The sequence below is a fragment of the Pararge aegeria genome, chromosome 22 (genome assembly GCF_905163445.1).
Source record: "Pararge aegeria chromosome 22, ilParAegt1.1, whole genome shotgun sequence".
Taxonomy (NCBI): domain Eukaryota; kingdom Metazoa; phylum Arthropoda; class Insecta; order Lepidoptera; family Nymphalidae; genus Pararge; species Pararge aegeria.
Window position 1 is genome coordinate 1,701,726 of NC_053201.1, and position 26,834 is coordinate 1,728,559.

At 38.7% G+C, this 26,834-nt stretch overlaps 1 protein-coding gene across 5 annotated transcripts; it reads right to left on the bottom strand.

The window, feature by feature from the left end:
• Positions 1-928: 928 nt before the first annotated feature.
• LOC120633627 (C2 domain-containing protein 5) lies at positions 929-26,278 on the bottom strand. 5 transcript variants are annotated; one of them, XR_005659202.1, is made up of 23 exons: positions 25,670-26,278; positions 21,892-22,051; positions 20,719-20,859; positions 19,429-19,589; positions 18,350-18,461; positions 17,845-17,911; positions 14,206-17,168; positions 13,240-13,386; positions 12,258-12,417; positions 11,942-12,027; positions 11,300-11,423; positions 10,455-10,546; positions 9,977-10,092; positions 8,350-8,475; positions 7,271-7,361; positions 6,428-6,546; positions 5,402-5,503; positions 4,697-4,837; positions 2,720-2,899; positions 2,250-2,405; positions 1,998-2,102; positions 1,308-1,721; positions 929-1,228 (listed from the first exon to the last, which is right to left on the bottom strand). XR_005659202.1 is itself a non-coding variant. In XM_039903896.1 (23 exons), the coding sequence occupies exons 1-23, from the start codon at positions 25,847-25,849 to the stop codon at positions 1,671-1,673; spliced, it is 4,056 nt and encodes a 1,351-aa protein (XP_039759830.1). In that variant the 5' UTR covers positions 25,850-26,278; the 3' UTR covers positions 929-1,670. The 5 variants fall into 5 exon arrangements, 4 of the variants coding, with proteins under 4 accessions (XP_039759830.1, XP_039759831.1, XP_039759828.1 ...); XM_039903896.1 differs by having other exon boundaries at positions 929-1,721; positions 14,206-14,405; positions 15,930-17,168; XM_039903897.1 differs by having other exon boundaries at positions 929-1,721; positions 14,206-14,405.
• Between the last annotated feature and the right edge of the window lie 556 nt (positions 26,279-26,834).

Here is a 26,834-nt window from a genome sequence, read left to right on the forward strand (position 1 = left end):
CACTAAATCGCTTAGCGGCACGTCTTTGTCTGTAAGGTGGTAAATAGCCACGACGGAAGCCTCCCACATACCAGACCAGAGGAGATTCTGAAATTATAAATTCCCAAGTTGCCCCTGCCGGAAACCGAACACGGGACTTCAAGCTTGAAAACACAGCGTTCAGCGTAGTAAAGTCAGAGTTTGTAAACCTCCATAGCGCAGCGCGCTATGGAGGTTTACAAACTGTGAACTTACTTTACGATGATAAGTGTTCCAAAATTGTACTGCCGGGATCGAAGCCATCGAAGCCGGGCCTTCTCACTAAGAACACAGCACTCACAACTGCGCCAGTGAGTAGCGGGTTAGCCCGCTACCATCATCACTTGCCACCAGGTGAGACTGCAGTGAAGTGTTTGTAATTGTAGTGGAATAAAAAAAGTAAATAATGAACAATGATTACACAAGTACAAATAAAACCTTATTGCTATAGATTTTTATGTCACAATACTTTAAAACAATATGACTTAGTATTCCATCGGCAGTTTTAGGATATTTTTTGTAACTTAAATATTTAAATACAACATATTTTTAATTGAATAATTCGTAAATGATTTTTAATTCTTTAAAGTAGACAATAACTGTAGTATTTTTAGTGAAAACATTTGTCGCTTACGTTTATACATATTTATACATAACATATACATAAGTTATATACAACGTGTAAATGAAAACCAAAATAGTACTTCACAGGCTTTAGAGGTACATTATGTATTGTCTCTGAGACTTATCTGTGAAACCGAAAACCTAATAGGTTTAGAGTAAACCGCTGCCATAGTTTTTAAAGAAAGAAATCAGATACAGCCATGCAAAATGCAAAATTAAAATCGTGTAACTCCTGTCACTTTATTAGGTACACGTCGCGTTGCATACGTACTATGCGCGTGTCGGTCTTTGAAGTATGGAAAAATAAATAAGCTTCCATTGATTTAATATTTTACAGGGTGACTCTTTATGAATTATACCCATGCATTTTATTGTTTTTTTTTTTATTTGAAATTTAATCATTGTTTTTATTTGTCTCTGTTTAATTGACTTACTTGGCTCTATTTTTTTTATAGGCATTTACTGTGTTCTTCTTTTGTTTTATTGGTATTGGAGGTGGGCGTTACTTGTTGCGAAAGTTTATACTATTGGAACAGCTATCGCGCCATCATGTTTATTGTGTCAATTCTGTATCCTTACCAATATTCTGAATGAATAAATAAATAAAAATCTTTCAACATTGTATCGTAATTCGGTTACACGTTGTATAAGTATCGGGTACTTACAATTATATTGAAAAACGTATGCTACATTCATCCGTAATACACTCGGGGATAAACACCATTTAATAATTCCACAATTTAATTTTCATCTTTGCGCACTTGTAGCATAATGCACTATTAATAATGTTTCACTGAATGCCTCTCCCAGCGGGCGGTTTTGCCCATAATCAATACGCTGGGCAGACGGTGGTGATATCAGTAGATGGTAGTATATCAGAAATAGCGCTGGTGACTGCTCTCCGTTATATTTCCTTAGTCGCCTCGTACGACATCCGCGGGAAGAGCACGGGTGGTGACAGCTGTATTTTGATCTGCCGTCACCACTCGGAGACACATTACGAGATGTAATAAAACATATCAACTATATTAATAAGTTATATGAACTACGTCACCGCCTACGGAGAGAAGACACTGCCCCTGAAAAAGAAGTAAAATTTATTAAAAAAGGAAAATATTTTTTTATTTTTTAATAAATAAATATACTACGACAGACATCGGTTAGGGGTATGACTATCATAATCCCTAACAGGTTAGCCCGCTACCATCTTAGACTGCATAATAAAGTAACACCAGGTGAGATTTCAGCCAAGGGCTAACTTGTAGTGAAATAAAAAAAAAATTATTATGTTCTTTTGACATAATAGATCAGTATAATAGCACCAGGAGTGAGCGCGTGCGTTATAAGTTACGCACCTGGTTTTTGTGCCCGTTATGATGTAACAACAGGTGCGCGAGGTAGAGTGACGTCAAAGCGTTACCACCCAAAGCAGTCGTGTACGCGCGGACTATCGCCAGTACCTGAAAAACATATAATCGATTATTTAGATCCTCTTCACAATGTTTCACGCACGCACGCACGCACGCACGCACGCACGCACGCACGCAGACACACAAGTACGTACATTAACCCATCTTACGCCAGGATAAAAAACATATAACGCTTACCTCACAAGTGAACGTGTGTAGAAAGCCGCTGAGTCCACCCAACTCTCTGACTGCGGTGGTTTCTCTTACGAATAACAAACGCAAAGAGCAGACACGCCGGGCTACCTTAGTGCCTTCCACCGTGCTTAGAGTCGTTAGGGATACTAGGCCGGCCGCCTGTGGAGAAACGTTAAGACGCTGATTAATCTTCGCTAGTGACCCAAGAGGACTAGGGGCAGCGTTGTGGGTTTTTGTCCTAAAACCTGATCTCCTATGAGCGACGAGGCACGCGCCCACAAGTGGGACGTTAGTAGGCTGCGGATTTTGATTGGAGTGATTAATAGTACACATTGTTTAGCCAGCGTTTACAATGTAAGAAGCCAAAAATACATAATAATAATAAATATCACCGCTTTCCCCTCCTGTAACACCTTTCTCCACTTCATTGGATATCCCACTTCTGAAATATATATTAGCAGAAGTCAACTTACCGGTCCACTATTCTTATCCTCCGCTTCTGGCGACGGTTTCGCTTGTTGCTCTTCATCGAGAGCGAAGATGTCGTCGTCTCCCTCTAATACACCTTCCTTTTCTACTCCATTGGTGTGTTCCACTTTAGAAGGGTCGTGTAGAGGGATGGCTGTGCCCGACACTACTAACTGGATTTCATCCTGTTTAGAAAATGATGCAATATTACATTTTAATATCCAAAAAGGTACAACCGTATACCATACAGATACGCATACGCTACCATGTATTCAAGATAGATCTAAAACGAAAATATTTTTTGCTATCGCACCATATTTAACGTTCGAAACATCTATTATCTGGTATGGTGTAATTTATATTTTCTTCAATCGCTATACTCCACAAAAAACATATTCGGCAATGTATCCTACTACGCACGTTTCGCTCCGAAACTTGAGCATCCTCAGGAGCTGTTGACTTTACAATGAATAATTGTTAACATTTAAAGCAATTTAAATATATCATGGATTACCGCAAAATAACGCCTGCTTCTACCCAATGTTCTAAACATCTTCATCTGCTTTTTGACGTCAACCAATGGACGTCCACTGCTGGAAATAGGTCCTTGAAGAGAGTTCCAAACATTACGGTCTTGTGCCGCGTAAGTCCAGCGGCTCCCTGTGACTCGATGGATGTCATCCGTCCACCTCGTGGGTCGGGTGGAGTTCGCCATTCCAGCATCTTGGGACTCCAACGTCCATCGGTTCAACGCCCACCGCCACTTTAGCTTTCGCTTACTCTTTGAGGTACGGTAGTAACTCTGGATTTTCTACGGATCTCCTCATTCCCGATTTGATCACGTAGTACTCCAAGCCATAGCTCTCATTCGTATGAGAACCATACGAATCTCATCTCAAAGTTAGCGACCACGTTTCACGTTTTCGACTTATGGCTTTGAAGCGTGAAACATGGTACGTACACGCCACGTTATAAACAAGAAAGTTGTTGTCCAAAAGTAAAGCAGCCTGAATTTTACTACGGTTAACAATTGTTTTTATTAATTGTAGTAAGATTAATGCTTTCTCACGAATGAATATTGTCGATATTTTATTATTCAACGACTTCTTCCTGACCTGATCCCACATTACGTTGGGTCGTAACTTTTCTTCTTCCTCGAATATAGACTTGTTGTATCGGTTTTGTCATATTTTTAACGCCACTAAAGCCGGTTTTCACTAAACCTAAGAAAAGCCTTAATCAGATGCCTAGTGATTTCGGTGATTACTAGAGAAAAAGAAAGTTTCACGAACTCTTGTGTGATAACTAACGACACAAGGCGACATCTAAAGTTACGACACCGATTCTTCGGATCCTAAAGTTTAGGGGAGTGGGGGTTTTTTCCGATGGCCTTATATACATACGAAGAATAAAAAAAATGATAATACAAACATAGACACACAAACATAAAATAACCTTTTGGCAAGAACCTTAGACAAGTTAGGTAACACGAGTTGCCTAGTGAAATCGATTGGTGAAAGGCTTTGATTAGACGTTACTTACTTGGGCATTGCCTTGGCGTTCGTTAGTGGAAACGAGAATTATACTCTGAATACTTTCTTTCACAAATTGACAGATGAAAAACTGGGTTAGGAGCTCGACTTAATTTTCGGAGAGCCAAATTCGAATTCCAGCACGCACCTCCAACTTTTCTCAGTTATGTGCGTTTTAAGTAATTAAAATATCACTTGCTTCAACGGAGAAGGATAACATCGTGAGGCAATCTGCATGCCTGAGAGTTCTCCATAATGTTCTCAAAGTTGTGTGGAGTCCACCAGCGTGGTGGACTACGGCCTAAAGTCCTTCTCACTGTGGGACTCCTCCCACAGTGAGAACGGATCATCATCCGTGCACTGTGGTGGGCCGGTAATGGGTAGATATGATGATTGAAAGTTAATGATAAAATACAGTTTTATAGTCAGTTTAGTGCTTATATAACTCACCTCAGGCAGTTCCAAGTGGAAGGATGGTGCGGCGAGGGCCGCTGGCTGTAACCTCCTCAACTTGTATGCGGCCCCGGTCAAAGCGCTCGCAACTAGCCTTTCTGCTCCGGACCCTTGGGATCCTAGGCGTGCTCGCCAAACCTGGGGATGGTAACAATCACAGAATTCAGAACACACGACTTATATTGAAGCATCGAAAACCACTCCACTTTAGAATGGTTGCTCGAACAAACGGCTAGTCACTTCATACCATTTATAGCAGTTGACAGTAATTATTTTACCTCTAATGTTCTAAACGTTCACCATAATTCTTACGTACGGCTGCCAAACTTAGGCACTCACTCATGCACAAAATAAGAAACTGGAGACCTGTCAGACAGCAATGGAGAGGAGCATGCTGAATATTAAGAAATCGGACATAATATATAACAAAACCATCAGAGAACTTTCAAAAATAGAAGATGTTACAACTAGAATTAAAAAAAAAACTTGTGTTCCCAGTTTCCCACCACCCCTCTACCCGCAGGTGTCGTACGAGGCAGCTAAGAGAATATAACGGAGACCGGGCAGCCTCCTCTATACTACTACTACGATCTACTGCGATCACCAACCGGTCTGCCCAGCGTGCTGATTATGAGCAAACCCTCCCGCTGGGAGAGGATTTTGGTCCAGCAGTGGACTGTGCGTCCAACAGTGAATACGTACTTGCATGAAGGCGTGCGGCGGCGCGGCGAGTGCTGGTCGCAGCATGTTGGTGAACACCTGCATGTGATTGCGACGGATGGCCAGCGCTTTGGCTGTCTCCACCTGCAAATGTATACATTTTTAATTCAACCGGTTACTCTTAGTTTGTAGTTATAATGACAAGATTCAAGTTTAATTATATCTTTTTATGTATATTTCCTGTGCGTGTGTATGTTACTGAACTCCTCCTAGACGGCTGGACCGATTTGAATGAATTTTTCAGTATGCGTTTGGGTGGCACCCTGGATGGTTTAGATTCACAAATCAGCCCGACGACAGATGGCGCTGGGGTCCGCTAGTTTTATATATAATTTTATATTTATTTTAACTGACAGATATTATAATTATTTTTATATTGTTCAGAATTTTAATAATTGCACTAAACGAAAAAGTTAATTTAAATATGAAAATTGTAACTACAATTACGATTACCAGCCTTACCTGCGATTTTTTTTTTTTTTTTTTGGTTAAATGAGCCATACCTAGCTTAGGGACAATTGATTTCTGTATATTCAAGTACATAAATAGATATGTAACTTGTATAGATATAATACATGTTATATACCTATTGTCAGTGGCGTGCACTTCATACATGCACAAAAGCACTGCATACCCAAATTATTTTATAAAACTCGTATTGGAGGGGAATTTTTCCATGTGTCTGCTTTATGCATACCCTAGTCAAAAACCCTGTGCACGCCACTGCCTATTGTGCAGATGTAATGTAACCTGTACCTATGTTTTATTGAACAATAAACTAGAACTAAATCAGTGGGAGTAGATAAAGTCTTATAGTCGATAATTAAGTATTAAAACACTCATGCGATACTATTATTTATACGTCTTTTTATACCCCTTACTCTACAACAGTTGCATAAATAACTATAATTATGGTTAAAAAATATAAATTTTTGTTATTTACAAACAGTTGCATAAATAACTATTATTTAAAAAATAATACAATACAATAATGATGTAGTCACTCACATCTTCCGCCTCGTCCAACTCTAGAACACACGCATCTTTGTCCGCGCAGAGATCTAGTACTGGAGCTTCTTCGCCTTCTATTTCTGGTAGCACTCCGTTTGTGCTGTACTCCTGTGAACCTGGTGCAAATACTAATATTATAAATGTGAAAGTGCGTTTGTTTGTTAGAAAACCGATTAGCGCAGTGGCCAGTGACCCTGCTCGTTGAGTCCAAGGCTGTGGATTCGATTCCAACAACTGAAATGACTGTGAAGATGAACATGAATAAAAAAATTCATCAGACATCTCAGTACACAAAACACAAGCTGCGCTTACTTTGGGGCTAGATGGCGATGAGTGTATTGTCGATATTTATTTATTAATTAATTTGTTTGTTTGCCCTTACTTTACGCCCTAAAGTAAGCAACCAATTGACGTGATTTAAGGCGGTGATAGCGCATCGGGCGGGATCTCGACTTCCCTTTCGGGGGACCGAGTTTGAATCCCGGCACGCACCATTAACTTTTCTAAGTTTTGTGCGTTTTAAGTACTTAAAATATCAGTGGCTTCAACGCTGAAGGAAAACATCGTGAAGAAGCCTGAGTTCTACATAATGTTCTCAAAGGTGTGTGGAGTCCACCAATCCGCACTGGGCCAGCGTGGTGGACTACGGCCGTAACCTTTTCTCATTGTGGGAGGAGATCCGTGCTCTGTAGTGGGCCGGTAGTGGGTTGATGTGATGATGATAATGAAGGCGGTAATTTAAAAGGACGGAGGGTGAAATCGGCTACTTTTTATGCCAGTGATTTGTAAAAAAAAAACATAAAAAATGCGGGCAACAGCTAGTTCGAAAATAAAGCTCACCCATGTCGTAGCCATTCGCTGACTTGTTAGCAGTGAACGCTTCCCACAGAGACTTTTGGATCTCTATTGCGTTCTTGTCTTTCTCTGAGGCCTGCAAGAAAGATGCTGCATTTAAAAGTATGTTTAACGAGAAATGGTCAAAACACCCACCCCACCAAAATCATAAAAGTTTAGGTAGAGATTACATTTCTGATGGTTTTGTAATGTTTAACTTTTATAAGGGTGACATAATATCAGTGTCTGACTGTCTGTGTCTTTATGTTATATGTGTTATATTTATGTATCTAAAGATAATCTTAAGATAGTTATTTATATAATCGAATTGCTATATTTGTTAATTTTATGTGTTTTAATATGAGCCTAGCTGCCTGAATGAAAAAAATAATAATCAAGATGTGTCCCTTTAAATAAACAACATTTTAAAAACAAATTCTTCAAAAACTTACAACTTTTTTTTATCTTTCTTCAACCAAAGTCTAACCTAGTCAATTTGATTTATTTTCTTATCGATGCTATTTCATGTCTCCAGCTAATCTAAGCGAATATCGGGGCAGAAAAAAAAATTGGTGACGGAGCCCATAAAAGGTGGAGGAAGGGCACCCCAGGTTGTTGCAGACGCAGGTTAAAGGTAGGTAAGCAATCCTTGGTCTCCGTATGGCGTAGTCGGCCCTTTGGGTATTCGGGCCTCCTCTCAGCGAGTCGCACATACCCTTGAGAAAACTGGTAAGTTTTTTTTTACCCTGCGTCCGGGAGGGTAACGTAAAGTCATATAACAGCGTTAAAAAAGGAGCTCCTCAATACAACATAAAATCACATGAAAAGGACAGAACTACTTCTATAACTAACAATTTAGATAGGTAGGTAGATAGATAAACACTTTATTGCACACAAATTCGTCAGAATCAACACAAATGACATACAATAGTAAATTTATGCTAATATAGTGTCAATGTTTGTATGAATTTATTATCGAAGGCGGTCATATTTAGTTGAGTGATTTTTGGATGTGATAATTTAATAAAGGTAAGCGAGAAAAGCTAATTAATTAATATGGAAGAAAATTCATTCTTCTTGTTTACCTTTATCCTGGGCGGCACGGGCGGCGGCAAGGCCCCCAATCGCACCGCAGTTCCGCTCGCCAGCGCCATGACGCATCTTTCACCTATTGCGATTTGCGTTTGCAGTGCGAATATTGCGTTTGCGCCCTGGAATTGTGAGCTTGTGTGAGTGCGTCACTCAAGGTCATTAGGTATACTAGAACTGCTAGCGTGATTATCAACTCTATGAGCATAGCGGTTATAGCCGTTATAAATTAACAAGTGTACTAATTTGTGATTCTTTATTACGACGTAATGAAACCGAACCATTTTTGAAGAAGCTGATACCTGGTGATGATAAGTGGATCATGTACGAGAAGAACGTGCGAAAAAGGTTGTGGTCAAAGGCCGGACAGGTTTCACAGACTGTGACGAAACCCGGGTTAACTCGCAACAAGGTGATGCTGTGTGTGTGTCGGGATTGGAAGGGCATTATTCATTATCAGCTGTTACCACCAGGCAGGACCATCGATTCTGAACTCTACTTCGAACAACTGATAAGATTAAAGCAAGAAGTTGAGAGAAAGCGGCCGGAATTAATCAACAGAAGGAGTGTGGTTTTTCATCATGATAAAGCTAGACCTCACACTTCTTTAGCCATTCAGCAAAAATTAAGATAGTTTGGCTGGGAGGTTGTTATGCATCCGCCGTATAGTCCTGACCTTGCACCTTCAGATTTCCACCCGTTTCGGTATCTTCAGAATTCTTTAGGCAGTGTCAAGCCTAACATCACGAGAGGACTGCCAAAACTACTTGTCGCGGTATTTTGATCAGAAGCCCCAAAATTTCTATAGCAATGAGCTTATGTCCCTACCTACAAGATGGCAAAAAGTTATCGAACAAAATGGTACCTACATACTCTAGTTAAATGTAAATAAACTATGTTAAAGAAAGTTTTGAATTTTCATAAACATTGCGAAGTAACTTTTTCCCCAATCTAATATCATGACGCTAAGATCAATAAGAGCATAGAACCCATGAAGAATGCTTCAAAATCGGACGTCTTTTTTCCTTTTGAGAGGAAGAGGCGCATGTAGCGCTGCGTAATCGGATAAAGTTTCAATAAAATCATAAATCACTAAGTTTTTTCCGTTCAAAACTTCTATAAAATTGAAGAAGCGTCTCAGTTTCATCATGGGTTTTTTTGGTATATACCATTTTTTTGTTAATTTTGTCATAAAGATAGGTGACTTGCATGATACAATCTCGAGCAAAAGCAGTCCTGAGTCAAACATTGCGCAACTTCCCTGGCGCAACGGTGAGCGCTGTTAATTTAAGTAAGAGGTTTGACTCCCGCCAGGTTAATTTGGGAATTTACAATTTCTGAATTTTCGCTGGTCTGGTATGGTGGGAGGCTTTGGCCGTGGCTAGTTACCACTCTACCGTCAAAGACATGTCGCTAAGCGATTTAGTGTTCCGGTGCGATATTGCGTAGAAACCGATTAGGGGTATGACTACCATACTCACTAACAGGTTAGCCCGCTACCATCTTAGACTAGCATCACCACTTACCACCAGGTGAGATTGCAGTCAAATACTAACAAATGCTAACTAGGCTAGTAGAATATAAAAAAAAACAAACTGCATTGCGTCAAAATGTATCGTTTACCTGCATTCTCAACTTGGCTAGCAACAGCTTGTGCAGTTCGTACTCCAGGAAGGGCAACTGGTCTGACAGGTCCCTGGCACCCGCTTCCGCCCCTACGGCCCTACGGCAGCGAGCCGCTAAAACAAAGGGAGAACAGGCATTGATATGCTACGTGGTTTTAGAGACCATTTTTAAACACTACTTTCTGAAGCATAATTTTGCTCGCAAACAGTAAATGAGCGAAGAATAACTATTTTGTAAGTAATATTTAAATCAATTAAAAAACAGAATTACAATCAGTTTAGGTCCCTTTTTGGAACTACCATGCACACACAAGCACGCGCACACACATGCACGCACACACGCACGCCCGCACGCACGCAGCAACGCATGCACGCTCGCAATAAACCAAACCAACACTTTATAAAATTAATATTGATAGGTATTAATAACAGTTTATTCGTTTTTTTCTAACAATCGTTTTTCATTCGCAACCTACCGACCGCAGTAATAGTGACGGCTTTGGCATAAGAAATCAGTCGGCTGGGTTTCGCGCACGTCGCTAGAAGCACGGTGGGTACGCGGGCCCTCCTGCAACAAATTATAATAAGGATAATAATAATAAATATACTACGAGAATCCACACATCACAATCTAGCCCCAGAGTAAGCGTAGCTTGTGTTGTGGGTGCTAAGATGACTGATGAATATATTTATGAATAATATACATAAATATTTATAATATACAAATAAACACCCAGTCACTGAAAAACACACATGTTCATCACATACGACATTTTCCAGTTCTAGAAATCGAGCCCACAGCCTTGGCTCAGAAAACAGTGTCGCTGCCCACTGCGCCAATCGGACGTCAGATTATATGCGAATAGCGAGTATTCATCCAACTTTAACCAAAAAACTATAAAACGAACTTACTCCTTCTTCTATAAACTATATAACGAACCTTAATAAATTAAACTATATATTATACCTTAATAATGTAATCCATGTAGCAGATGAAGGTACACTGCATTTCTTCTAACTTGGCTTATAATGTAAATAATCTTATGATTTATTTTTAGTGAAAATATTTCTTTTAATAAAAACAAACACAATAGTAAGATATTTGCTTTTTGCAAGTGTGTTTTTATTATTTTCTTTAAAAAGTAACACAAAGCCTGTTTAGATTATAAGACAAGTAAGAAAAAATTAACTATAGCAGGGCTTCCCAACCTGGTTGCTAAACTACAGAGGTTCGCTTACGTCAAAAAAATAATATTTTTTTGGCATAAATAGTATCAATGTTTGTTAAGATACTGGCATTAATTAGCATATCATAATTTACCTGCATCCACCACACATGGATAACTCCGCGCGGTATGGCCCGGCCCCTGGCGAGTAAGGTACGTGCGCGATAGAGCACGGTTCTATTTCACACTCATCCAAAGCATTTTTGGAACCCGTCGTCACTATACACACAACATAACAAAAAAAACAACATTAAGGATTTTAATGAAAACATTTAATATAATCTATACAAAAATGGTAGTATAGTAGTATTAGAGCTTTCTGTGGCAGATCTCGTCCGGGAAGTACTACCGCCACCAGCCGGGGCGCCAGAAGACCGCTGTGTTAAGTGGTTTGATCCCCGGCTGGGTCAACTTGTGAATTTATAATTTCAAAATTTTCTCTAGTCCGGTCAGGTGGGACCACTCTACCGGCAAAGAAGTGCCGCTGAGCGATTTAGCGTTGCGATACGATATAGTGTAGATAAAACTGAGAACCTACAAGAGGTTTAACAGCGAAGGAAACCATGGTGAGACTGCCTGAGATTTCTTCGTAACGTTCTCAAAGGTGTGTGAAATGTCTCCAACAATCCGCACCTAGCCATTGTGGTGGACATAGGCCTAACCCCTTCTTATTCTGAGAGGAGACCCGTGCCATGTAGTGGGCCGGTAATGGGTTAACGATGTTGATGGATACTCACCCACTGTGGGTTCTTCGAGAGTGAAGTCGCAGTCCAGGTTGATGACGGCGGCAGTGCCAGACGCGGATAGCACGCAGACGTCCTCACTGTACATGAAACATTCCGAAAAGGCATGATGATTAATTTTGAAAAACTACCCTGTGATGTGCGGAAGTTTCTACTATAACCAAAAAATAACTCATTTTTGCAGCAATGATACTTCATTAATAATTAATAAAAAAAAAATTAAGGATTTTTTGATATGAATTAAAAATTATATCAGTGCGTGCACATGCTTCCTCTTTAAATGTACCGACTGAGAATGTTGTGGACTTACCGCACAGACGCGCGTTCGCTGTACGCCAGCACGGCGGTGCACCGCAAGGCGCGCGCGTGCGCACGCAACTCAGTACGCAGCTCCGCCCACCACGCCGCACGCGCCGCACTCTCCCCACCAGCATCCACCAGTTTTACTGACCGAGCGCAAACTGTGCCGCCTGTATTTCAATAGTCTTGTATATACTCACTATTTTTTTTTTATAAACGTTGACAGACTCTCTAGAAAAGACTTGTACAAAATACTAGACTCGATTTCCGAGATGAACTTCTAGTGAACACAGCCATAGCCACTATACTTAATTTTGTTGCCGTGCGCAAACCGCTTTATAATCTATAAGGTGCGTTATTTATTCTATTATGCGACTCGGTATGCGCGAGAAAGATACACGTATTGTTTGTCCAAATATTCGTTTGGACAAATTTAGAAACTTGGAAGCAGCTGATTAATTTAGGTACCTATTCAAAATAAAATTCTACTCCATAAAACCGCACCGCTGACACTCCAATACCAGACTATTAATAAATTATTCCTATTATTAATTTTTACGAATAAACAGTAGGGTAAGTCCGGGGTAGTTGGCCATAGTTTACTGTAAAGGCTGTTAAAAAAAATCTTACAGGTTGCAATAAAAATATTTATTTTGTAATTAAACTTTGAACATTCATTCGGGTCCAAGGTCGAACTTTTTATTCCTATCCGTCTCCCTGAGGGGACAAAGGGGACAGATAGGAATAATCCAGATTAACGGGGACACTGTACTATGAAAAGTCCACAATTATAAAATGCAATAGCCGTGCCATTTTTAATAGCAGTGAGTTTTCTGTGCTCGTCCGGGGAATTATTACTGCAAAGCTTATTTCTGTCTCTCATCATCACATCAACAAAAGGATGGCGTCTTTCGTAGGAATGTACAAAAAAGTCTTCTGCAAAAAGTTTTATACCACAACTTTGTAATAGGAAGAATAAAAACACTACTTACCAATATGGACAATAAATCCTGGTGGATATTCAGTCATTGTAAGGAACGGGTATTCGAGCATTTCCAAGTTATTGCTGTTCATTGAGGGCCTCAGTATTGCCCCGCCACCACTTCCTATTATTCCAACTGACGCGTTAAGAGAGCCGCCTTAAGTGGGAAAAAATATTTTTTATTTAGTAGTATTAATTAGTCGTATTAAAAGTTCGTCGAGACTATTAAAATGTTAAGAATGCAATGGGCAGGGCATGTGAAGGTACGAGAGCCCCAAGAAGGTTGATAGAGGGCACTTTGGAGGGGCGTAGAGTCCGAGGACGACCTAGGGGTCGGTGGAGTGATGGAGTTGAGAGGGATATGAGGGTTCTGGGAGTTCGGAGCTGGAAAGAAGCAGCTTCTGACCGAGTCAAATAGAGAAATATGCTTGACCAAGCCAAGGCCCACCCAGGGCTGTAGAGCTTTGATAATGATGATGAGTATTAATTAGTTATAAACAACATTTTATTAAACACAAAATTTGGACATGTTATATATATCTTCATTTATGCTTTTACGAGAATTAACTTTCTTGGATTAACGGTTAATTTTTTGACGTTTATTTAGCGTAAGTTTTCATGTAAAAATGTCGGGCCCAAACGTAAAAATTGTCAACTCCATCTAAGACCGGTAAAACGCGGTTATTTTTAAGTTGCGATAAAATTTTGCAGTTATTTTTATGTTACGGTAAAATGTCCCAATGACCTGTAAATTTAATTCCAAGAAATTCATGTTACTTAAATACTTTTATATAAACTAGGTTTAAATTTATGTTGTAAAAATGATCAAGCTTTTCGAAAGAACCACAGTTAATCCTAGTGAGTTAGCAATAGACGATCAAGTCAACTAATGGCTTGCATATTAATATACTACTCGAATTATTATTTGAAAATTAAATTGAAACATCAAGAACGTAATATCTAAAGCAATAATTACCTTTAGGTGTAACACTGAGATCGGAATCCGAAGATCGTCTATGTATACCCAAAGGAGTAGACGATGAATTTAGAGAAGCATTCTGTCCTGTAACACTTCCGACCGGCTCCCTTCCTCCATACGACTCATGTCTTGCGTGTCTTGGAGACCCTTTGTCCTTGTCGCACTTGTCCCGCTCCCTATCTCGCTCTCGGTCGCTCCTGTCAACATCGCACACTGCATGCGAGTTACAACACACGCTAACACTGTTAGTATCAACTCCCTCAGCATCTAAGCTCTCACTTCTATCTACACTGCTTTCCGGCAGCGATGGTATGGTCTCTAAGGGTGATCCACTAAGTATGGGATGGAAATGTTGCAGCATTGGCGCGTGGGTTAATTTGAATGGTGTGATTTTATTATTTGGATCTAATTCCTTGGACATTTTAGACGACGCCGTATCCTCCGTAGATCGGATACTGTCCTGACGAACTAATTTGCGTTCCTTCTTTTCGATTACTCTTTTATTTTTATCAGGGCTCTTAGAGTGTGTTTTCTCTTCGGTTCGTGATTTTACTTCGTTTTTGTCATCTGCTTCGAATAGCTTGTCTTTTTTAGTATCTATATTTTCTTCAACATCAGCTTGGACATTTTCTAATTCATTGAATTTCCTAATTTCAATATTAGTGTCATTTGTTTCAGGATAATTGCTGTGTGCCAGGTCTTCAGCCTTGAATTTTAAATTTTTTTCTTCAATCGCATCCTTGAAAAATTCTTTATCGCCAGTTTTAACGTCCTCGGGTGTTGCAGGCATCATTAGTGATTGCACTTTGTCAATTAACATTGTTTCCATAGCAGAATGCACAAGACCTTTAGATTCTATTATTTCCCTATCCACTTTTGTTTTAATAAGAACATCTTCAGAATGGGGTTTAGGTTTTGGATCGCCGAAAAATTTATTTTCGTCACCTCTTACAGCATCAGGCGTTGTTGGTAACAACAGAGATTCTATTTTATCAATTAACACTGTTTCTAAGGCAGAATGAATTAACCCTTTAGGTTTTATTTCAGCTCCCTGAACTTTTTCCAATTTTTCATTGACATCGTCGAAAAATTTTGTATTATCGGTTTTAAACGGATCTGGGCTTGTTGGTACCAACAACGATTCTACCTTGTCCATCAGTATAGTCTCCATGGCAGTATGAACAAGACCGGCAGGTTTAAGTTTAGTATGTTCTTTCTTAAAGGGTTTATGATCAATAAAATTATTTTCGTCCCTACTGAATGATGGGCCGCTTAAAGATGATCTTGAAACCGGTTCTGATCCTATGTACATGAAGGCCTTAGACGCGACATGCTCGTCGCTCTTATGGAGCTGGTTCATAGAGGTAAAACCTTGTTTATCTAGACTGAGCAAATCTGTATAGGATAAAAAAGGTGAACCTAACACTGTGTCACTAGGAACCTTAGATGTAACATCAGAAGCAGACCCAGGTTGGCTTATAGCAGTTTTAGGGTCGACGTGCTTTTTCTTGGGTAACAACGAATAATGCGATAAACTTTTAATCATGCTGTTCTTAGAAAATTTCGACAGCTGTCGCTTAATTTTTTTTGAAGATCGGTATATAAAACTGCTCTTTTCTACGGGAGAAGAAGGTGCGCTTATACTTTTTGATACCTTTTTATGTGCAAAGGGATTATGGAGTTTGATAGAATGAGAATTATTTGACTTTAAAGGTACACACGTTGGTTTATCTCCAGTCAATAACGATTGGGCATTGACTTCCAGCTCCTTCCCAGTAGTAAGAATGTTGGTTTTCGTTTCGGAATCTTTTAAATTTTGAACATTTGTAATTTTTTGATCATTGTTATTTTCAAGAGATGACATCTCTGAAGCGGTTTGTTTTCTGTCCATTTCAGTCATAAAGTTGACATTGCTAAGAACAGATTGAATAACAGAACTCGTTGTATCCATTTGTTCTACGTCGCTTTTCATATCATAACTTTCGTCATCTTCGTCTGAAGATGAATATATTTCTGAACTTTCAACCGAAAGAGCAGATGAAACGGAACCATAAAAATCATTATCTCCAGGCAATTTGAGAAGATTTTCATTTCTCGAAACAATGGGAGTTGTTGGACATGACTCTGATATTTTGCGTTCGCGTGGAGCAGTTTCGTTGCTCTTAATATTTTCTAATGAGCCGCAATGTATTTCTGGTATATTTTTTATGTCGTTTTCTGGTACATTTCCTGTACTCGATTGAGGTCGTGTTTTATCATCATCTGAAATGGTCACATTCGGCTCAGATTCACTAGTCCTTCTCAAGGTAGAGCTTGGGGAATTCTCAGAGTCTTGACTTTCCTTAATACAAGCGAGGCTAGTATGAGCGTGTATAACGGATCGAGCTAGTATAGAAGCCATACCCACACCGTCGTCTTCTGTTATTTCGGTTATAATCTTTGGCATTTTCAGTTTCTTTATCTTTTTAATCTCTTTTTTGATATCTGATATAGATATACGCGATGTGTCGGACGAAGTTGATTTAATAGATATTTGATCGTCTTGTATGTCTGGTTTAGACGAGCGTTTAGTGAACTTTTTCGAGAATAAATTGTTTTTTATCTTTTTGATTGTTTTTAGAGGGTTAATTGATTCTGGTGGTTCCGGCCTATTAAGTAATTTGTCGAGATCTATTTGATCTTCGGAAAGGTGTCTAAGGCTTTTTTGTGCAACGTAATTATCTTGGTAAATAGAGAGATCACCAGTGTAACTTTTTGATGGTGTTGTTGGTTTTGCTTGACCTTCGAGGCTTTTTTCATCATCGTCAAAAGTATCTGGGTCATCCAAAAGTAGTGGAGCTTGAGGATTCAAGATGCTTATTATTCTCATCAACTCTTCTTGATGAGATTGATAATATTCTTGCAAGTCTGTTATACTTTCCTCGTCTGTCGCCAAAATGTCCAAGTATTTTTTTAATTGTCTAATAAATTAGTTTTTAGGGGGGTGACAATGAAAGAGCAACAACGCAAACCATGCAAACATTTATTCATGAGTATATTTTGTTAAACTTTTATAAATTTCGTGTTATAATAAAAACAACAGTGGACAACATCAAGTCAGTTTAAAAAAAATTAAATTAATTTAAATAACATTGTAGTGTAAACAAAAATTATATTCGATATCAAGTTAGCACTTTGCAAAGTGTCGATGTCATTTAAGATTGTGTCTTGTTTAACAGGAAGGTATAAGACAGTTTATTAAGCCCATAAACCTTTCGAGAACCATTTAATGGAATGGTTTTACCCGTACATTACGTAGTCAAAGCCTACCATCACACCAGACCCGAGCCAAACGCCAGGAATAGAAACCGAGACTCTCGAGACTCACCACTGCGCCAGAAGGTCGTCAAAATTTTTTTTTTCATCAAAATTTACTGAGCGATTATTAGTACAACAACGAGAGAACTATTTGATCAAGTTAGTTGATCCATTGTGCTCGATTCTCGAAAAATCCCTTTTTAGTGCTCTACTTACTATTATCGACATTAAAATATAATTTTGTATAAACCATAATCAATTTGTTATCAAAGTTTTAATATTTCCCCAATTTAACGGAAATTACTGTAACATTACTGAAAAGTATTTTTTTATACTCACTGTTGCGTGCAAGTGATGTTTAAGGGTACGCTCGGGGTAGGTAGCGGAGTTATGCTGACAGCGGTACCTTAATACAAAGTTTTGGGTTAATATTACGCCTTAAAAAGGTTTTAAAATACAATTTATATAAAATCATCATCATCAACATCGTCAACCTAGTAAACTAGCTAAATTTGTTGTCAACTGAGATACAGAATTGGCCTGCTGGTGTCTAAATTTATAAAACATTGTCTTGGTCGCAATTGAGGTCCTGGAGACCTCTTCCGAAAAGTTTTATTACTGAAACGGACAAAAATGGTTAAGTTGCTTTATCAAGAAATTCTCAATATCATACTACTCTGGTACTGCGGATGTTCATGCGCGGTGGTGATCACTACGCTCAATATATGCTCTCTCCCTAAAATGTGAGGGTATATTTTGTTCTAAGAGTAACGGTGCAGACTCTTTCTGTACCTCGTGATTCGATGGTAGAATGCTGTGTGATCCTATAGATAGTTTGACTCACCAATGGCCCGAGCCACCACACCTGCTTCCCCTTCCAAGTCGAAGTCCTGTTGGTAACCCACCACTGCGTTCGCTCCTAACTCTGCCGCCTTCAGTCCCACTAAGCGTTGTACCTAACGAGCAGAAATTACATATCATTATATATTATGAAAATTTAGCCTAATTTGTTATACTCCGCGAAAAGCAGGAGAATCTGTATTACGTAATTTACTATTTCTTCAATCCTTATACTCCACACCAAACAGATCCTCGGCAATGTATTATGCACCCTATACGCGTGTTTCGCTACGAAACCGGAGCATCCTCAGGAGATGTCGACTTTCAAAAAAAGTTAATCCGTTCGAAAAAAGGGTTCTAAGTTTTTGCATCACGTATTAATATATATATAGATACTCGTAAAACAACAAAGAACAAAAGTTCCGCAAGAATATTGTAAAACCGAAATTTTTCATAAAGGCTGTATATATGATAACTAATTTTAGTTACCTTAAAATGAAAAAAATAATAACAATTAAAATTAAAATAAAAAAAGACTGAAACAAAACTTATATAGTTTACAATAGCTCCCTCTCGCCTCCTATATCGCATGATATCACCGATGATTGACGGCCCATTAGCGCAGTGGGCAACGACCCTGCTTTCGGAGTCCAAGGCCGTGGGTTCGATTTCCACGACTGGAAAATGTTTGTGTGATGAACATGAATGTTTTTCAGTGTCTGGGTGTATATGATTATACGTATTTATGTATATTATTCATTAAAAAAATTCATCACTCATCTTAGTACATATAACACAAGCTACGCTTACTTTGGGGCTAGATGGCGATGTGTGTATTGTCGTAGTATATTTTTTTACTAGCTGACCCGTGAAACTTCTTTGCACCAAATCGGTTATTACCGGAAAACACAAATAAAATGACATTTTCTAAAAATGAATCCATTCACATCGATTTATATACCCCGAAACCCCCTGTATACTAAATTAAATGAAAATCGTTGGAGCCGATTCCGAGATTCCAATTATATATACAAGAATTGCTTGTTTAAAGATATTTTTTTTATTTATTTTATCCAGTCTCACCTGGTTGCTGAGGTTGATGAAGGCGACCTGCCTGGCCTCGTTGGAAGCTCGAGGAGTCCTTATCTTGTCGATCCACTGGTACTCCGGGTCGTCGTTCACGATCAACTCCTCGACGAAGCCGTGGATAGCCGTCGCGTTGTACCCGGGTGGTATCATTGGACCTGTGGATAAAAATTAGCATTTATTATTTTTTGTTTGGTCTTTTACGTTTTAATTATTTTTTTTTTGTAGTTTTCAGCAGCCGTATGTTCCCACAGTATAGGGCTCATAATAAGGCTCAGAGTCACTCAGCGGGCGATAGAGAGAGCTATGCTCGGAGTATCTCTACGCGATCGAATCAGAAATGTGGAGATTCGTAGATGAATCAGAGTTACCGACATATCTCAACGAGTCGCAAGCTGAAGTGGCAATGGGCCGGGCACATAGTTCGGAGAAAGGATGGACGTTGGGGTCCCGAGGTGCTGGAATGGCAGCCCCCAACTGGTAAGCGCAGCGTTGGTCAGACGGTGGTGGACAGACGACATTAAGCGCGTCGCAGGTAGCCACTGGATCCAAGCGGCACAGAACCGTGGAATTTGGAACTCCCTACAAAAGACCTTTGTCCAGCAGTGGACGTCTATCGGTTGATATGATGATGATGATGATGATGATGTTCCCACAGCGAGTGCAGCAGAATTATTTCGCCTCCTAAACATAGACAAGAATTTACGAAGCTGACTGCCAACCTTCCCTAGTCAGAGAGGCACCGCAAGAAGAAGAAGAAGAAGTATGTTCCCAACGGATTTGCATGCTTTGTTCGCTTCGAGAAGGCACAATTGTATATCATCATCATCATATCAACCCATCACCGGCCCACTATAGAGCACGGCTTTCCTCCCACAATGGAGTGGTTAAGGCCGTAGTCAACTACGCTGACCCAGTGCGTAATGGTGGAGAAAAAATAATAATTACAAATTAAAAGCGGTGATTCGACTTCAATTTTTGTGGGCCGAGTTCGAATTGCAGCATGCACCTCACCTCAACTTTTCTAAGTGATGTGCGTTTTTCAGCAATTAAAACATCACTTGCTTCAACGGTGAAAGAAAACATCGTGAGGGAACCTGCATGCCTGAGAGTTCTACATAATGTTCTCTAAGGTGTGGAGTCCACCGATCCGCACTGGGCCAGCGTAGTGTACTACGGCCTTAGCCTGAGATGAGACCCGTGCTTTGTACCAGTTGCCGCTAATGATGCTACTAAAATTAAATCCGGACATATAACCATCATAAGGTGGTTATAATATACACTCACAGTGAAAGAACTGCACTCCACAGCTGGACGTCTTGTACTTGTTGAAGTCTGAGAACAGCTCCACTTTGACAATCACGTTGAGCTCGCCTCGTATACCGTGCATGGTGTCGAACACCGGGATCCAGCCCGACATCACTGCACCTGTTGAAAGGCACCAAGATCTCAGTTCCACTGCTCGTCAGTTTTCTGTTTACCACCTATAAGCGGTGATAGCGCAGTGGGTAGGAGCTCGACTTAACTTTCGGGGGGCCGACTTCGAATCCCAGCTCTAACTTTCTAATTTATGTGCGTTTTGATTAAAAATGTCACTTGATTTGACGGTGAAGGAAAACATCGTGAGGAAACCTGCATGCCTAAGAGTTCTACATAATGTTCTCTAAGGTATGTGGAGGACTCCAAATACTTTTGAGAACATTATGTAGCAACCAGTACCAATCACAAAAAATACAAAAATGTCTGTACAGTAAAGATAACTATTCAAAATTCTTTATCGTGTCTCACTGGTTACCCTAAGCCAGCTCACCTCCAGGTAGCCCTGCCACTATTTAAAACCTTCATCTTCAAAAAAGTATGTACAGTAAAGAAAAATAACTATTTAAATTCATTATCGTGTCTGACCGGTTACTCTTTAGTAGGCCAGCTCAACTCTAGGTAACCCTGTAACTATTTAAATTATTTATCGTGTCTCACTGGTTACCCTTTTGTAGGCCAGCTCACCTCCAGGTAACACATCCACTATTTAAATCCTTCATCTTCAAAAAAGTCTGTACAGTAAAGAAAAATAACTATTGAAATTCATTATCGTGTCTGACTGGTTACTCTTTCGTAGGCCAGCTCAACTCGAGGTAGCCCTGCAACTATTTAAATTATTTATCCTGTCTCACTTCAAAAAAGTCTGTACAGTAAACAAAAATAACTATTTAAATTTTTTATCCTGTCTGACTGGTTACTCTTAAGTAGGCCAGCTCAACTCGAGGTAGCCCTGCAACTATTTAAATTATTTATCGTATCTCACTTCAAAAAAGTCTGTACAGTAAAGAAAAATAACTATTTAAATTCTTTATCGTGCCTGACTGGTTACTCTTAAGTAGGCCAGCTCAACTCGAGGTAGCCCTGCAACTATTTAAATTATTTATCGTGTCTCACTGGTTACACTTTAGTAGGCCAGCTCACCTCCAGGTAGCCCTGCCGCGCCGTTGGCATTATTGGCCTCCCGGGCCAGTAGCGGGGCGAGGCTGATGACCACCTTGCCAATGGCGTCGTTCGCAGAATACGTGTCGTGGTCCATAAGGCGCAGCTGAAGGGGCTCGTCTTGTAGTTCTGATTCGTCCACCTGAAGCAGGGAAGAATCTTATACTAATATACAAAGGTGAAGAGTTTGTTTATATACTTGAATGCAATGATCTCAGGAACTACTGATCAGGTGTGAAAATATTTCAGTGTTGGATAACTCATTTATCGAGGAAGGCTATATTATATATCATCACACTAAGACCAGTATGAGCAAAGCATCAATGAAGTATGTTTCATAATCGCGTTTTTTATTTTCCTTTTGAGAGCTTAAAGTTACGATAAAATACTATATGATAAAATGGTTCCCCTTTATAAATTCTAAAAAAATGTCCGCGACAGCATATGTCTATCTTTTAAGGTTGACTTATACGCGGATGAAGTCGCGAGGGACCGCTAGTCACTCAATAAAAAACAATCAATATGTTTTTAAACTTAACCACCAGAAACCTCTAAGCAACTTCTTTATAAATATATATACTACCTATATTTACAAATCCCACGGGATACATAAGTCATCCATGGGGTTACTTTGTAGGTGATAGTAAGTATTTCAATCATGTACCTAGTACATAACTTTTAGTTTTCTCAGTGCACGCCAAATAATGATTTTAATAAGCAACATTTTGCTGCTTTAGGTTATATTATTATATTATTGCTATTTTCTAAAGGAGTTCTATTTTTTTTTATAATGGCCTATGTTACTACGTGATAATTTAGATTTCTATTGGTAAAAAAATGTTTAAAATCGGTATAGTAGCTTCGGAGGGCATTGGGTACAAAAAAAGAAACAAGAAAATCTTTGGTCTTTATAATATGAGTATAGAGCATTCATCGAAATCTATGGATATGGATAGCATCTGTAACTTTCCGGGAGCTATACACGTTTTTATTCAAGAAATTAAAATATTAATAGCTTTAACGGTAACGGAAAACATAATGAGGAAACTGGCATGACTGAGTTTTCTTAACATTCTCAAAGTCTTCTGAAGTCTGCCAATCTGCATTTGGCCAGCGTTGTTGACTAAGCCGTAAATCCTTCTCATTCCGAGAAGAAACCAGTGCCCTGAAGTAAGCCAGTTACAGGTGGATAATCACAGAATTAAGAAAAATGCAGAACCCACATTTTCCTAACTCCAGGATAGGACCTAATTTCACTTTTATTTGAGACGCAGATGCTGTAGTTCTGATTTTGGTTTTGCAATTGTTCTGTCAAAAGCCAGATCAAGAATTGTAGGCAGATTTGAGCATGTGGTAAAGATCAACAACAATTTTTTTCTCTAGTAGGTCTCATTAAATCTTAACGATACAGGAAAACTGTAATCTAATATACATAAATACCTTAAATATATAAACTACTAGCTGTTGCCCGCGACTTCGTCTGCGTTTGATTTTGTTTTTAAAGTATTCAGTATTGTTAAGCCTTAAATGAGTATAGTAGTATATATCTGTATAACATGTGACTGTCAATTAATTAAAGACAAATAATTACAAATAAAATAAAATTGCGACTATAATTAAAGATCTAAGCTATCCTATCTCTTAAGTTGGAGCAGACTGCTCACTGTGTGCCAATTTAATTTAAAATCGGTTAAGTAGTTTAGGAGTCCATCGCGGACAAACATCGTGACAGGAGATTATAAATATATATTAAGATTATGAAGAATGAGCAATAATAACAAATTTTGATTACTGTCTACATCCTTAATGCTTTATATCTGGATATAAACATGTAGACAGTGGCCAGACAAAGTTTATTTTTAGCCTGCCTGTTCAGCATTATGAACTTGAAATATAGCCAAATGATGAATTTATGATTACCAAATTCAAAATATAATACAGTTGGCACAGTGTGAGGGATAGAATAAATGATGTAAAGAATGTTTCCACCATAACCTTTTTATTTTCATTTTTAAGTCATATCAAAATCTTAATATTTGGTTTATGGAAACTATATATCTGGTCAATAATGTTGTGTACTAACAATACACACGATAGGTCCTCCCCAGGCTTGTGATGGTAGTAACTTTAAACAAATAATTAGACATCATATCAGAATGCTAAATCGCTTTGTATTATGTCTCTGTTGGTAGGGTGGTAACAAGCCACGGTCGAAGTCTTCTACCAGACCAGACCAGAGAAAATTAAGAAATTTTAAATTTCCGCTGTCAGAAATCATACCCGGGAACTCCAAGTTTAAACTACAGCACTCTTTTTTTTGAGCTCCTTGGTCAGAAAAAGTTCAAAGTTATATTAAAGACATAAGCCTAATCGGTTTAATTGACCTAATAATAATAATGCTTATTTTCTTGCCCATTTTTTGTATGTTTTTTTGCAAATTTTTTTTACTACCAGTACCAGATTGCTTAATCTCTTGGTGGCATGTCTGCATTGTAGGGATGGTCACAAACCACAACTAAAACACAAGACCAGACCAGAGAAAATTCAGAAGTAGCGGTGGCAAGGTCCAAATGTCTCTAAATCCTTGTTTCTCCTATGAGAGACCAGGCTTTTGCCCACCAGTGGAACGTTAATGATGATGATGAATTTCTTAACAACAAGGCTGTTTGGAAGCAGGCTGTTCTGATCTCTTCTCTCACAAGAAAGAAAAATTCTAAAGATTGCTAACTGTAAAATGATGTTGAAAAAAAGCAATCTGCTGAGTTCTTTGCCAGCTTTTCTGTGTAGAACCTATCACTATCCATCACTATAAACAGACTGACTTAATGTTTCATAAGTAAATTTTGATGAATGATATCCTAACTAATATTATATGTGAAAGTGAGTTTGTTTAACCTTCCTTCAGATCCTAACTGAGCAACCAATCAACTTCATTAATTGGCATATATATGAGTTATTTGAAAGGACTCAGGAGTAACATAGGCTACTTTTGATGCCAGGTAAGCCAACTGTACCCACAGGATTTGTAAATAAACTATTATAAATGGAGATGTAGCATGTGGACTATAGCTAGTTATAACTATAATTGTATTCATTTGTAATAGTGGTTGGTTGGACTTTGTTTGGAATTTGTGTGCTAATTTGGTATGTATGTTATTCTCTTACCCCGAACTACCACTATGAATTCTGTGAAAAACAAATCTAAATCAATCCTACAGGAACCATAAATTGTTATGGGACAATAAGTACCATTGGTACCATTCCAGACTACACACTATCTCTATGTTCAATTTAACCTAGATTTGTTCAGCTATTTGGAACATAAATCCATCCAAACTTTTGAATATAGAGCATTACTTTCAACCCATCACCAGTCTACTACAGGTTGCAGGTGTCCTCTCAGAATGACAAGGCTGCAGTCCACAACACCAAGTGCATGTAGACTTAACAGAACTTTGAGAATATTGGGTAGTACTGTAGATTTTCTAACAATGTCTTCTTTCACTGTTAAAGCAAGTTTAATTTTTGTATAAAAAAATGTACATAACTAAGAAAATGTAGATATGTAAGTAGGGTATTGAGCTCAGAACCAAGAAAGGGAAATTCTAGCCACTAGGTTATTACTGCTTCACCCCTGGGCACAGGCAACCGCTATCATAAATAAGAAGGATTTTGAGTATAGGCCCAATGTGCACACATTGGAGTAACATTGCCAAGAAAATCGATCGATCGAAAATCGGTTAAAAAGTTTAACCCATACCTCAAATCTGTACCATTCGGTGCTATTCCACTGAGGGTTCAGTGACTTCCGGCAGACGTCGGTTTTATGCGTTATCCCACCGAACTTTATCTCCACGAAAGCATCGGTTGTATCACTGGCCCTATCCATAACAGGCAAGTTACGCCCCGCTAACACCTTAACTTTTATTTTCCCAGGCATTTCCGTATTTTAACACTTTACTACAACTACAAAAACAGTTAAACCGTTTGCATAATCGTCGTTTTAAAGAGATAAAATTAACACTGATAAAAGGTGTAATTAATAGGCGAAACAACCTTTGTACTACTAAGATTAATATTAGTGCACTGTGTCAATCGTTTTATTTGATAATAACACTTTAAAAATCGAAAATAAGCTAGTGTTTTGCTTTTTAAAACATGTTTTGCAACGCTCGAAACCAAAACAATGTCTGAGACGCCGAAAACATTTTAAACGCGTCGCATTTACGTACGTATTGGTTTTACACAATCATAATATCTTAACTATAAAGAAAGCGCGTTGTATGTTAATTTTACTAATGTTTATTTATAGAATTGAAAATTTATAAATAATTCTGAAACGTGAGCGACATCGACTGTCGACATTGCAAGCGACATTATTTTCGGTGCCCCGTGCCACAGAAAAAGCCAAAGAGTATAAAACAATTGTAAATAACTTTTCACCCAGCTGTTAAATATTTTATTATCTGGCTGAACAGCTTTGAGGATTAACACTGTTGGCTAAGATATATTTTATTGCCCATTTTTTTTGCACATTTTTTCACTACAGAAGTGACTGCAATCGTTGAGGAAAATTATGCATGGTAAATAAGGTCCGCGTGCTCGGTTGTGTTCTATAACAGATTCATTGTTTAAACTTTAAATTAAATTTTTAAAGCCAAAATTGACGCAAATTGAAAAAGATCATGCATGAAACTTACAGCTAATATATACCTGCTATAATATCGAAATGACCATAAAAGCGCGTAATCAATGAAGATTTGGTAACCAAAAGGGATTTAAAAAAAAAAAAACGTTGTATGCGATCACTGTATTACTGTTCATAAATACTAATTATTCATAAAAGGTTTCTTTATAAACTTGCCATCATCATTTCAGCCTGCGGACGTCCGTGTCTGCTTTCGCATGCGTAAAAACAAGATAGT